The 13,790-nt window shown below is 42.4% G+C and overlaps 1 protein-coding gene across 1 annotated transcript in view; it reads left to right on the top strand.

Moving 5' to 3' along the window:
• The first annotated feature begins 207 nt into the window (after window positions 1-207).
• The window catches only part of CACNG2 (calcium voltage-gated channel auxiliary subunit gamma 2), a 180,783-nt gene continuing 167,200 nt past the window's right edge, over window positions 208-13,790 (top strand). The window contains exon 1 of the mRNA XM_056798888.1: window positions 208-1,790. Within this exon, the coding sequence (XP_056654866.1) occupies window positions 1,580-1,790 (211 nt within the window). The 5' untranslated portion in view covers window positions 208-1,579. The remainder of the gene's footprint in view (window positions 1,791-13,790) is intronic.

Here is a 13,790-nt window from a genome sequence, read left to right as displayed (position 1 = left end):
TTGTTTTTTGTTTGTTTGTTTTTTCCTAATGCCGTTCTGAGTCGGATGTGAGGGTAGTATCTAGCGCTCAGAGCTCGTATAGCTGGGATAAGAAAGAGGCTGGGCTGAAGAAAGACTGGGGTGGGGGAGGGGAGAGAGAGAAAGAGAGGGAGAGAGAGTGTATGAGAGAGAGTGTGTGTGTGTATGAGAGAGAGAGAGAGAGAGAGAGAGAGAGAGAGAGAGAGAGAGAGAGAGAGAGCCATCTCTAGCTACGCCTTTCTCTAAGCCTCTGGAGCCTAAGGGCGCAATCATTCCAGGATTTGGAAAGGGGGTAAAAACTGAAAAGGATAAGAAGGAAGGCTTAATCGCCCTCTCTCCCTCCCTTCCTCCTCCTTGGAGCAGAGGAGGGTTACTATCGTGCTGGGGATACTGGAGGGAAAGGATCTAGGCAGGAAAGCTCTTATTCCCCCCTCCCCTCCTGTCCCCCCTCCCCCCTCCCCCCCCCCCCCCCCTCCCCAGCCTGGTTTCCCAGCAGCATCCCGGGCAAGAGGCAAAGGAGCTGTTCTCCAGCACCGCGGAGTAATCGGCGCAGGGGAGCTGTCCAGTTCAGCACCACCACGTTAATGCAGTAGGTGGGAGAGCCACGAAGAAGAGGAGCCAAAGAGCCAGAGTAGGGGGGTGGGGAGGGGGAGCCCCGAGAAAGAAAAAAAGCCGGGCAGCAAATTCTGCAGCAGCAAAACAGTCGTACCCTTATTTCCAGGAGCTTCGTGGATCTAGGGAGGGAAATCCGTCTTGATTCTCCAGGAGAACACCCCTTCCTTTTCCCTCCCCCACTTTAAACAAGATTTACCGGCCGCTACATAGAAAAATCGCTCTCGGGGCTGCTCCCGCTGCCGCGACTGCTGCTGCTTCCGTCCGCTGCCGCTGCTGCCGCCGCCGTCGCCGCCGCCGCCGCTGCCCGAGGGACAGCCATGGAAGGCGAGAGCTCCGCACCTGTTCAGCTGAAATCAAGGGCTTATCGTATACTAGGCAATCTGGTTTGAGAAAACGAGAGCCAAGCGACCCCCAAGAAAGATAACTGGATTTTCATGGCGCAGGCTGCAGAGCTTAGCACGAAGACGGAAGGTTGCATCCCAGCTCTAACCATCCCTAACTGTCTAGGTCCTGGTCATGAGAGATTGTGTTAAGAATGAACCTGTGGAAGCCATCTCCAAATTAGCTATCACATATGGAAACTGGAGACCAGAATTTTAGGAAAAGGGATTAAGGCATCTCCTTTTGGGGGGGTGGGGGGTGTCTTTTTATTTTTCCTTTTCTTTCTTTTTTCTTTTTCTTTTCTTTTTTCTTTTTGATACTGCAACTGGAACAGTCTCTGATCTCCAAAGGCAAGCCTCTCCTCCTGTGTGGTCTTTATAATTTACAGTTTTCCCTTGGGCTTTCTTACCTCCCTTTTTTATATTCTATATAATATATATATATACACATGTACCCATTATATTCTTAGTGGAGTTATTATTCTTTGATTTGATACACACTCTCACACACACACTCACTCCCAAGAATCCGAAGTCAGTTTGGGGTATTTATATAATGAAGAATTATGGGGCTGTTTGACAGAGGTGTTCAGATGCTTTTAACCACCGTTGGTGCTTTCGCTGCCTTCAGTCTGATGACCATAGCTGTGGGGACCGACTACTGGCTGTACTCCAGAGGGGTTTGCAAAACTAAAAGTGTCAGTGAGAATGAAACCAGCAAAAAGAACGAAGAAGTCATGACCCATTCTGGATTATGGAGAACCTGCTGCCTGGAAGGTATTTGAATCCAGATCTCCTCCCACCCTCCTTCTTCCCACCCTTCACCCCACCCCCGGTTTTTTTTTTTTTTTTTTGCTCTCTCTCTCTCTCTCTCTCTCTCTCTCTCTCTCTCTCTCTCTCTCTCTCTCTCTCTCTCTCTCTCTCTCTCATTCCCACCCCCTCCCTACCCTCCTCCAAATAAATCCCTCCACATTCCACCATTTTCTTACTTCTTTCCTTCCGCCTGCCTTGGATCAAGGTTGGTTGGGTTAGTTAGAAGGAAAGCGCTCAGAGAAAGCCATACTTTACTCTCTTTCCTCCTCTCCCCTCTCCCCCCCACCCCATCCTTCTCATTGGAATAATCTATGTATAGTGAAAACAACAAGAGAGCCGCTAAAAAAGAGTCTGGGTGAGCCACCGCTCTGGGTTCTGGGTTGTCGCTGCCTGGGGAAGCAAGAAAAGGAAAAATCCCTTTGCCTTTGGGCTGTTTATAATATAGAAGCAGTACCATCTCTCCTCGCTGGTCCTGTTTTCGTGGAGAGGTCCAAAAGCACTTTACCCCTGCTTTCTTTCCCTCGCCCCCTCCCCCTTAAAATAATAAAGTCCCAAGCACACCTTCTCCTGCAAACCTTCCCTCTTCCTTCCACCATTCTGTTGTTTCTAAGAACCCTTGCTCGGCAGACCCTCAAGGTTCTCCTCATCTCCTACAGAGTTCGAGAGAATTTCGTAATGTCTGTGAACGGGCCTGATTGTTGTTGGAGGTGGCTCTGTGAGTGTGTGTGTGTGTGTGTGTGTGTGTGTTTGTGTGACCGCGCTAACGCTGACAAAAAAACCTAAAAATAAATAAGTCTCTTGCAGAAATAAGCCCAAGTTCTGTTGAGCAGTATAAATCACGTCTGGCTCGGTTCGAGGAAGCAGGGATGCACTTCCACCGAGAGTGACATGTCTGATAGCTAGAAACAAGGAGAGATTCAGCATTGCAGCCACATCCAGAAATCAGACATTGTGGAAGGGGGCGGGGGCAAGGAGAGGTTGGGGGGAGGTGAAGGACTGGGGGCGGGAGTGTCAGCAGTTTGCCTTTCAGGGTGTTATTTTGTAGTGCCATGAGAGAGAGAGAGAGAGAGAGAGAGAGAGTGTGTGTGTGTGTGTGTGTGTGTGTGTGTGTGTGTGTGTGTCTGGAGTGAGGTGGTCTGTGGTCAAAAGAGCTGGGAGCATAGAACATAGATCCCAGCCTGTGCATTGGAGGCAGGCACACACTTGTACACGGAAAACACTCCTGCAGGTCATACAATCTGCACTGAGAAATAGACTGGGGGGGGGGGGGGTGGAACGGGTCTGCGTGTGTGTGTGCAAGCCATGTACCCAGAGAAATCCACACCTCTGCATGTGTGCTCAAAGACCCAAGCACTGTTTTGCTGATCTGAGGACTGGATAGGGGGGAGGGGAGAGAAGGGGGCTGCTAGAAGGGAGAAGTGTTGAGTGGCCACTGCTGCAGAATAGCTTTTCTCAAATCGGCCCTGGGCTGGTGATGCGGGAAGCTGAAAGGCAGCAGAGGGGGGAGGGGGGGGTGGCGGTGCGGGGTCCGCAAGCAGGCAAGGGGTGTAAAAGAAGAAAGAAGTGGGAGGATAAAGGCCGGTTCAGTCCTAGCGTCTCAGCAAAACTGCTGTTTGGAAATGGTCTTGTCCGGGAAGCAGCGTGAATCCACCCCCTTCCTCAGTTCCCCTCCCCCGCCCCCACCCCCTTCCCCCTTCTTGGTGCAAACGGTTGAGTGATGGCTGAACATGTTTTGAATAGCTAAGTGACTTCATTGAGCGATGGTCTGTTTGACGCATACTGCATTCGGTGCCCTTTCTCAATCCAAGCCGCTGCCTGTTACCATATTCTGCAGAGGAGTTCTCTCCTGCATACTATATGCCAGCCCCAAGCCAGAAAATCAATATCAGGAAATTAATCGGGGAGCTTTGAAAGCCGCATGCACACACACCCCTCCTGTGGCGGGGGTGGGGGTGGGAGGGGGAACGAAGAGCCTTTCATGCAGCTAGTCATTAACAGTGGACGGACTTCTCCTTAATTAAGCATTGATGTGGCACCCTTAGCTACCAAATGAGAAGACTAGCAGAAGGAATTAGGTTCGCTTTGGGAAAGTAGCATCTTTACAGTTTGCTTGTGTTGGGTTGAAGTTGGATGGAAGGAGACAGGTAGGCTAGATTGGGGAGAAAGAAATGGCATGATCTGAGGGGGGGAGATGCTCTGAAATGGGTCTATCTGCATAAGTAGATGTTACTCTTAAGGGTTCCAATTGCCAAATCGAAGTGCTGCATCTCTAAAGCATTTGATAGTTCCCCAAAGGCTCAGAGACCTGGAGGTAGTTTAGGTTTATTATTTATGCTTTTGAAAAGGGAGAAGATATTATAATTAAAAATCTGTTCTCCTTGTTGCCCCCATCACAAAATGTATTGGCTTGAACTCTCTCCCAAGTCATACACGCTCCCTCTGAATCATCTGCAAAGAGGTTCTGACTTGCAACACTGCAAAGGGGGCGTGAGATGCAGACAGAAGCAGTGGGCTTGGCCCCTGCAAGACCCCCCTCTTCCCAGCACTGGGTTGGGGGGGACTCAAGCACCACTGCCTTAGGGAAGCTGAGCTCCTCCTTTCATCCAGCCACAGTCTCTTGGAGCAGCCATCATGCTCATCCCACTTGTGGCCAAATGCAGAGGCAGGAAGGGTGGGGTACACAGGGCCAGGGCCATGCTGATAATTGTCCAGGCTTCTGATCCAACAGGACTTCCATGGGTGCTAGGCTACTCTCTGAACACTGGAGAGATGGCTGAGGAACAGGAAGGTGGCATTAGAACCCAGGAATGAGCTTGATCGAAGAGGTTGGAGTGAAGGGTGAATATGGCATTTTTCTTAGCCGGTTGGTAGGTTGTTTATTTTGGACTATTTTAAATAGAGCCAATCTTTGCCAAGACTAGTGTTTCTCCTTTTCCAGTACTTAACATTCCTGGTCCAAATTGTACATAAAAAAAAAACCTGTTTTCTTTTCCCCTCCCAAGTAATTGTACATATATTTCAAAATCCTTCACCAAAAGTTCACCAAGGGCTCTAACAGAAAGACAACTTTATGCTAGATCTAATTTCTTCTTTTCCTAGGTTTTTAGTCCAGATAGAAGCTTCCAGAGATTTTTCTTCCCTTTCTGATGCAGAAGTTCAGGAGAACCTCCTTGTCTCATTTATTACCTCTAAAATTGAGTCTACTGAAGAATTGTAAGGGACAAGCTTGCTATCAAAAGGAAGCAAGAAATTGAGAGGCAGGGACTTCAAATCTTGATATAAAGAAGTAAACTTCATAGAAGATGAGATTTAGTTGAAGAGACTCCTTTGTGCCCTCAAGTCAACTTATGTATGAGAGTATGTGTGCTGTGTGCACATATACAGTATATATACACTGTATTACATGAGTCTGGTGTATATGTGTGTGTTACATGAGTATTACATGAGTCTGATTTCAGGAAAGAGGATGGATTGGGTCAGGAATATGGGTCATAGGTGGCATAAATACATCAGACAAGAGAGCTCTTGAACTTTTCAAGAAACCTTCAGGAACAGTCTTAGGATGAAGAAGAAATCTTAGAATCCTCTTATGGAGGAATGTAAAGAAAGGAATAGTAGTCCTAAACCAAGGCAGGCATGTCTAGGCATCAGGATGCCATTCTTTCCTCTTGTGACCCCCCATCCCAGAACCTTTTCTGTTCTCAGTGTAAACTTAGTAGATAACCTAAAGAAATGTCCTCTCCAGGGGAAAAAAAAGCTTTTTGTGTGTTCCATTTTGAGCTTTCCTCTCTCTTTTCATGGATTCCAGTATTCTTCCCAGAGATACTCCTTACAAGTAAAGAGAAAGGGTTACTTTTTAAATGAGAAAAATATATCATGGAATTTTCAGTTATTTCCTTTCTGTCTCTTGCTTTCTCTCCCCCTCTCCTTCTGTCTCTGTTTCTGTCTCCCCCTGCTCTCTGTATCTCTCTGTCTCTGTATTCTTCTGCCATATCTGTCTCTATCTCTCTCCAAAGCCCTGTCTCTGTCTCTATTTATCTCTGTCTCTATCTCTTTCTGTTTCTATCTCTTTTTCTCTGCCTGTCTGTCTTTCACTATCTTTTCTCGCATGCAGTCTTGCTGTAGGGCAAAAGAAGGCACTTCTTTCTATCTGTGCTGTTAAATTCCACTCTGCTAAAGATTTTGGGCATATAGTCCAACAACTGCTTCTCTTTCTATGTCTCTTCTACAAATATAGACATAGATACAGATATAGATATAGATATAGATATAGATATAGATTTGTCTCTCTGTCAATTCACCCCTGGCCAAGCTTTCAAAGTCTTTATTCCCTTTAAAGCAAAATGTGGTTGTCTTCTCTGTTTTTACAGAATTTTCTTCTGAGTTCCTTTGAGTCCATGGTTCTCTTGCTCTGGAGACCAATGAGCTCAGTTCACTCTTACTTCTGGAGGAGGAAACCATGGAGCTATTTCCATTTCAGTGAAACTGACAGCTTTCCCCCATCCATTTTCCCCATAGGTATAGATAATAACAATAATTATTATTAAGCATAGCTATTGAGATTACTCACTAGCCTTCAAAGTGTATTAGGTATTTTCCACTACATTCCAAATTCATTTGGGGATGGAGGAAACAAGGAGAGCAGATTAGGTAATTAGAGGACAATTTAACTCTCTTTTCAGTGCCTCAAACATTGTAGGAGCTCAATAAATATTGGTTGACTGGTTAATTTGGAAGTTCAGAAAGGTAACAATTGTTGGATGGCCCAAGTACCATCATGATACAGAACAATGAATTGGGCCAGTGATGTGTGAGGATATGGAGTATGGGAGATTTCATGGTATTAATTTGCTGGTTTTTCTGTTTAAAATTTTTTTAACTTGTTAAGAAACAGCATTACAAAGTAGCTAGAGAGGTGATCTTAAAGTCTGAAAGGCTTGAGTTCAAGTCCTGCCTCTAACACAATGATAGCTGTGTAACCCTGAGCAAATCACTGTGGTGCAGCGGGTAGAGCAGTGGGTCTGGAATCAAGAATACCCGAGTTCAAATTTGGTTGCATACATTTACTGTTTGTGTGACCCTGAACAAGCTACTTCACATTTGTTCATCTCAATTTCCTCAACAAAAATGAAAATAATAGGGTCAGCCTCTCAGGATTGTTTTGAAAATCAAATTCAATATTTTAAAGCACTTAGTACAGTTCCTGTCTAAGGCACATAACAAATTTATAAGGTGCATAATAGTAAGTTCATTGTACATGCTAATTCTTAATATTTGTTATTTACTCTCAAAGTTGATCTATATTTCTGAAAAGATATTTCATACTGGGTTTCCCCTCACATGCATGTAATTACAAGTCAAATTAAAAAAGGAAAAAGGAAAGAAAATTGGTTAGTTGTAAATAGATTCTTATACCTAACAAGAACAGTGTGGCATAAGGAGCTAGACAACTCAGATCGAGCTGCTGTGAAGAGATAATCAAAGGGAAAAGATAGCACAGAAAAGTACTCACATGCACTGCTCCTGAGAAAAGTTAATCATTTCATCTGTTTCCCTTTATAGCTGCCATGAGGAATTCCACAGGATCTCAATTTCCATATTTCCATATTCCATTATTATACATAGACTCAGAATTTTCAACCGTGTTTACCAGTTTACAAAGAACTGACCTCAGCAATCCTCAAGAAGGAAGCTTCAAGTATCATGGCTTCTATGTTCCATAAGGGGAAACTGAAGCCCATAGAAGTTGAGTAATTTGACCAAGGTCACTCAATGAGTAATTATTGGAGCCCAGACTTAGATCTAGATCCTTTATCTGCAAGTTCAATTCTTTCTCTATCATATCTTGCTCCTTCCCCCCAACAAAAAGCAGAAAGTTCAAGGTAGGGCGTCAGTATTATGAGTAGTGAAATCTTCTTTGACATAAATCATAGAATTTCAAGCTGAAAGGAAAATGAGAAATCCTCTAGCCCAATCCCTGATTTTTTTTTAATTTTCAATTCCAATTTTTTCCTTCCCTTCACTCTTCACCTACCAACTGAAAAAGCAAGAAATATGATATCTATTATACATATGAAAATATGCAAAATATGTTTCCACATTAACCATGTTCCCAAAGAAAGACAAGAAAAAGGAAGAAAATGGTTCAATTTGCATCTGCATCCATCAGTTCTCTATCTGGAGGTGCTAGCATTTTACAGTATGAATCCTTTGTAGTCTGGTTGATTCATTGTACTAATTGAGGTTACTAAATCTTTCACAGTTGATTATCTTTACAATATTGCTATTATTGTGTAGATTGTTCCCCTGCTTCTGCTCATTTCATTCTGTATCAGTTCATATAAGTCTTCTGAGGTTTTTCCTGAAACCTTTCTCTTCATTTCTTACATACAATAGTATGGTGTCACATGTCCATACTAGTACTTATCTAAACATACCCTAGTTAATAGGCATCCCCTCAGTTTCCAATTCTTTGTCTCCACAAAAAGAACAGCTATAAATACTTTGTGCAAATGGGTCTCTTTTCCTTTTATTTGATCTCCTTGGAGTATAGACCCAGTAGAGATATTGCTGAGTCAAAGATGGAATGCACAATTTTATCCTCTTTGGGGCATAATTGCAAAATATTTTCTGGACTAATTCAAAGTTCAACCAATAGTGCATTAGAGTACTTATTTTCCCACATCCCCTCTAACATTTGTAATTTTCCTTTTCTGTTTTGTTAGACAATCTGATGGGCATGAGGTGGCACCTGAGAATTGTTTTAATTTACACTTCTCTAATTATTAGCGATTTAGAGCATTTTTTATCTGTATTGATAGCTTTGATTTCTTTCTCTTTGAAGTATCTGTTTAGATCCTTTGACCACTTATCAATTGGAGAATGGTTCTTATTTTTATAAATTGGGCTCAGTTATCCATTTAAAAGGAACACATTTATCAGAGAAACTTGTAAATTTTTTCTAGTTTCCCACTTTTCTTCTAATCTTGGCTGTATTGGTCTTGTTTGTACAAACACTTCTTAATTTTATACAATCAAGTGTATCCATTTTACCTTCCTGAACCTTTCTCTCTCTTATTTAGTCATGAACTCTTCACCTATCCATTTACCATTTACCTAACAGATAATTTCAAACCTGCTATATGAAAGAACTGAGGCCCAGAGAGTTTGTCATTTGTTTAATGTCACTTTCTGGAAGTAGAAGAACCAAGATTTGAATCCATATCTTCTCACCTCAATTTAGTATTACCCCATACTATCATTCAATGCAACTAAAATTTGAAACTCTCATTTTTTTTTCTTCCAACCCACCAAGAAGCTTTTTCTAAGAGCTTTGGAGCTAACCTATAGCTTATCCATCACACAAGTCCTAGTGGCCACTATCAGTGATGCCAGGCAGAAATGACTTGGAATGATGTTTACCTACTAGACCAAAGCAGGCACCAATAGTCATATTTACTAATACCTTTTGGGATCCTGTGCTCACCACTGAGCTTTGCCAAGGTCCCTCTGATCTGTAGATCTCCTGCTATTGTTTTGACCCTTCTTCTCTTGAGATGGGCTGGTGAAAATTAGTCCCAACCTTACATAGGTCATCCCTGTTTCATGGTCCTAAGTGAGTATCATTGTAACTGATACTTCCAGTTACTCCTCTCCCAGGCTTTAGAGTCAAAGGGATGTGTAAGATCACTGAATCCAATCCTAAACTGATCATTATTTTATTAAATGGTAGCAGGCAACCTGGTTCTTTGGGTACTCACCAGGAAAGATCATGCCTGGCAGCAGGAAATAGATTGGCAATCACACTTTAACTAAACACTGAGGGTATGGGAGCAAAAAGTTCATAAAGTTGGAGATAAACAGCAAAAGAGGTACAGAGACAGATGGCATGTGATCAGAGAATGGGATGATGAAGGGAAGCAGGGAACATGAGGAAGAGGATAAGGAGGGGGAAGAGGCAGAGAGTTTCACTCATATAACCATTAATTGGTTTGAAAGCATCAAGAGACAGAAAAAGGCACAGGAAGATAAGGTAGGCAGGAGTTGGAGGTTCCAATTTTATAGGGTTTGGCTAAGGGAAAGAACTTATCTGTGCCAATTTAAGATTGGTTCATTAATATATCTCAGAGTTATAGGTAAAACTTCATAAGATATCGGGATCTTCTTGATGTTCTGTTGATCTGGAACTATAGAAATCTGGAATTTGTCTGGGATTTACATATCACAGCACCAAAGGTTCTGATGGTAGCACCTAGATGGTTTTCCCTGATTTGGCACCTATTACCAGGATGTGAATTTTGACTAATATAGGATACAATTCATAAATTCCTCCTTTGATCTTCAGGATGGTTTCTATGTGACTTCCAGGTATCCCTTTGCAATCTTATGCCCTGCTTTTGCCCCCTTTAAACTGGCGATTTATAAACTTATTTAGTATACTGATTAGAAGGATTGGTAGTCAAGTGAACCAGAACAAAATGCATTTTAAACCAAATTCATATATTTACCACAAACCCAGAGAGAAGAAGAGATTTGTCCAAAATCACACAGTTAGTAAATGGTAGAGCTGACATATGAATCTAAACCCTTTGACTCCAGATTCAATGCCTATTCCAAACACCATGCCACACACACAGTCACCTTCCTTCCAGCATCCCACTCTGGCCCCAGTCTGTGATATAGCTGAGCTTGCACTTGTTCTTAATGACAAACCACAAACCTAGCTTGTACTGTCATCCTTTCTAGTTCTGATCACACAGAAAACTTTGTCAACCTAAGATAACTCCATAAAAATCAGCCTTGCTCTGTTCCAGGCACTTAGGATTCATAGACTGAGAGCTGGAAGGGAACATGGAGATCATGTGATTCCCTGAAATTACTTTGCATTCATTTTTTCTATATCGTTGATGATAGGAGAGACCATTTGCCATAGTGGACAGAGACTTGGCCCAGAAGGAAGGGATGCATGGGTTCACAGTCCTGCCTCTCACACTTTCTGGCTGTGTGACCTTGAGGAGTGAATTACTCAATTTCTCAGTGCTTGACAGCTCTAAAATATTAAGAAGCTGACAAGGTGCCAGTCAGCTTTGGTAGAGAGAATTCTTTCTTTTTTTTTTTAAACCCTTACCTTCCATCTTAGAATCAATACTGTGTATTGGTTCTGAGACAGAAGAGCAGTGAGGATGAGACAATGGGAGTTAGAAGACTTGTCCAGGGTCACACAGTTAGGAAGTATCTGAAGTAAGATTTGAAACCAAGACGTCCCATCTCCAGGCCTGGCTCTTGATCCACTGAAACATCAAATTGCTCCTAAGGGAATTTTTTTCACTGAGAACTCCCTATAACCAGTGAAATCACAGATCCACTCCTTATCTCTTTATTTTGTACATGCTTGTCTTCCCTAATAGAATGAGAGCAAGGAGTATTTTCTTTTGTCTATCTCTCCCAGTGTAACATAGCACCTGATACATAGTAAGTGTTAAACGTTTTTAATTAATTGGTTGATCCATTGAATTTTCTTCAAAGTTCAATTCAAATGCCTTCTCTTACAGGAACTCTATCCTGATCAATTGCTAGAACATCCCCCATCCCACTCCCACAGTTGTTTTCTATGTACTTTGTATGTATTCACTTACTTGTGACTATCCCCACCCCACCTCCAGAATGAAAGCTCCGTGAGGGTAGGCATTAGTTCACATTTATGTCTTTGTACGTCCAGTGCCTGGCCCCTAGCAGGTATTCAGTCAATGTCATTGACTGATATGGCATGAAATACTAGAAAGAGCTCTACTGGTCTTGGAGTCAGAAGATTTAAGACCTTCTTTACTGTGTGACCTTGGGAAGGTCACTTGGTTGCTTAAGACCTCATTTTTCTCTTCTTTGTAAAATGGAGGTAGAATCATTGCCTTAATATATTACAGAAATGTGAGTAGTTACCTACTTCAAAAGCTAGAAGGCACTATAGAAATGGGAAGTGTCATGTTAGAACAGGGACTAGACCTATAATTTTATCTGTATAGGGAAATCCCAGATGAGGACATTTTCTCCCAATTCAGAGCTGCACTTTCTCTGCAATTTAGTCTTAAAAAGTGTTCCTAGCACACTGAGAGGTTAAGCTAATATGTATCAGGGATATAAATGTGGTCCTTCTGACTCTGAGGCCACTTCCACACCAAGATGCCTCCCAATTGGGATTAAGGCACTTTTTATCCTTTTCCTACATTCTCTCAGATCTCTCTGCTTCAATCCAGATGTGGAGATAGGCACTGATACTCCAAGTGCCATTTCTCTCTGATTGCTGTTTTCTCCTTTTGTTTCCAACACTGGACCTGCCAGAGTGCAGTCCTTCGATTCTTTCTAATTCCCTAACTCTATTCACACAAAGAATGCAGTCAATTGCTTCTTCCTTCCACCACATATTATTGCATGTGTATCTATCTGGAAATCCCCTGGAATTAAGATCACTGAAGTGTCAGGAAATCAAGATTCTGGTCCCACCTGGCTGTGTGTCCTTTAGGAACTACTTTTCCTCTCTGGGCCTAATTTCCTCTCATAAAATGAGATGGTTGGATTAGATTGATTCCAAGGTCCCATAGAGAGTCAAGGTAATAGATTTGGGGAGTAGAGGCAGTGTGGGGGAGTGGAACAAGTGGTGGATTTGGAGTCAAAGTGGCTAGTTGAAGTCTTCACTCTGTCATAAGCTGCCTCTTGATGTTGGCCAAGTCATAAAACCTTTCAGGACAACTTCCTTTATCAAATGAGGGATAGACATTAGATGATCCTTAAGGTTCTTTCCTGCTACAAATTCTTCAAATTATGTTTTGGATTCTATCCATACTATTTCATAATGGACAGGTGGCATTATATCATGGACACAGTGCTGGTTTTGGAGATGTAAAGGCCTGGGTCTAAAACCTATCTCTGGCTGTGTGACCTTGAACAAAATTACTTAAACACTCTGAGCCTCAGCTGATTTATCCACAAAATAGGTATAATAATGTCTGTAATACTGACTTCATTGGGATGTTGAAGGGTTCAAATATTTGAAAACCTCAATTTGCTACTTAAAGAATTGTAAAAAACCTTTACCTTTTCTCCTAGAATCAATGCTATGTATTGGTTCCAAGGAAGATAGATGAGTGGTAAGGGCTAAGCAAGGCTAGGTTAAGTGACTTGCTCAGGGTCACCCAGCTAGGAAGAGTCTGGGACCAAATCTGAACCCAGGACTTCCCCTCTCTGGATCTGGCTCTCACTCTACTAGGCCATCTAACTTCCCCCTATTTAAAGATGTTTAATATTATTACTATTTATTTGTGTAACTTAGTCCTTATTTTCATGGACCTTAGTTTCCTCATTTGTCAAAAAAGAGGGTTGAATTAGGTCACCTCTGAAGTTTCCTGTAGCTTTAAATCTATGCTGCTATGACACTGAAAGTCATCGACCTCTGGTCCTCAGTTTCCTGATCTATAAAATGAGAGACTGGAGTAGGTGGACTGGGAGCTCTCTTGCAAGATCTAAACCTATAATCAATGATTTTATAACCTGGATTTGAATCTGAGTACTGCCACTTTTTATTCCTGTGTAATGTAGGCCAAGTCACTCCTTCTTGAGCCTCAGTTTCTTCCACTGCAAAATGAAGGGATTAGGCTGGATGAACTCTAAATTTCCTTCCATCTCTAAAATCTCTGATTCTAGATGCAAACCATCCAATGTTATTGCATTTTTCAAGCAGTGGATTGGGTTGAGATCAGCAAAATGATTTCCCTTGTGCCACAAGACAGCTCTCAGTTTGTGTCAACAGAGAATTTGACACTAAATTAGACAAAGGAAGCAAGTGTGGTGAAAACATCATTTTTTAAAGCTTTCTAATAAAATAACAATGACAGTGTGTGGAGGAAGGGTGGGCTTACATTGTAATATGCTAGAAAATGAAAAGACTGAGAGAGCAATTCAGCCTCTAGCTGA

This window comes from Monodelphis domestica, chromosome 5 (assembly GCF_027887165.1).
Source record: "Monodelphis domestica isolate mMonDom1 chromosome 5, mMonDom1.pri, whole genome shotgun sequence".
NCBI lineage: Eukaryota > Metazoa > Chordata > Mammalia > Didelphimorphia > Didelphidae > Monodelphis > Monodelphis domestica.
This window is presented reverse-complemented; position numbering and strand designations above follow the sequence as displayed.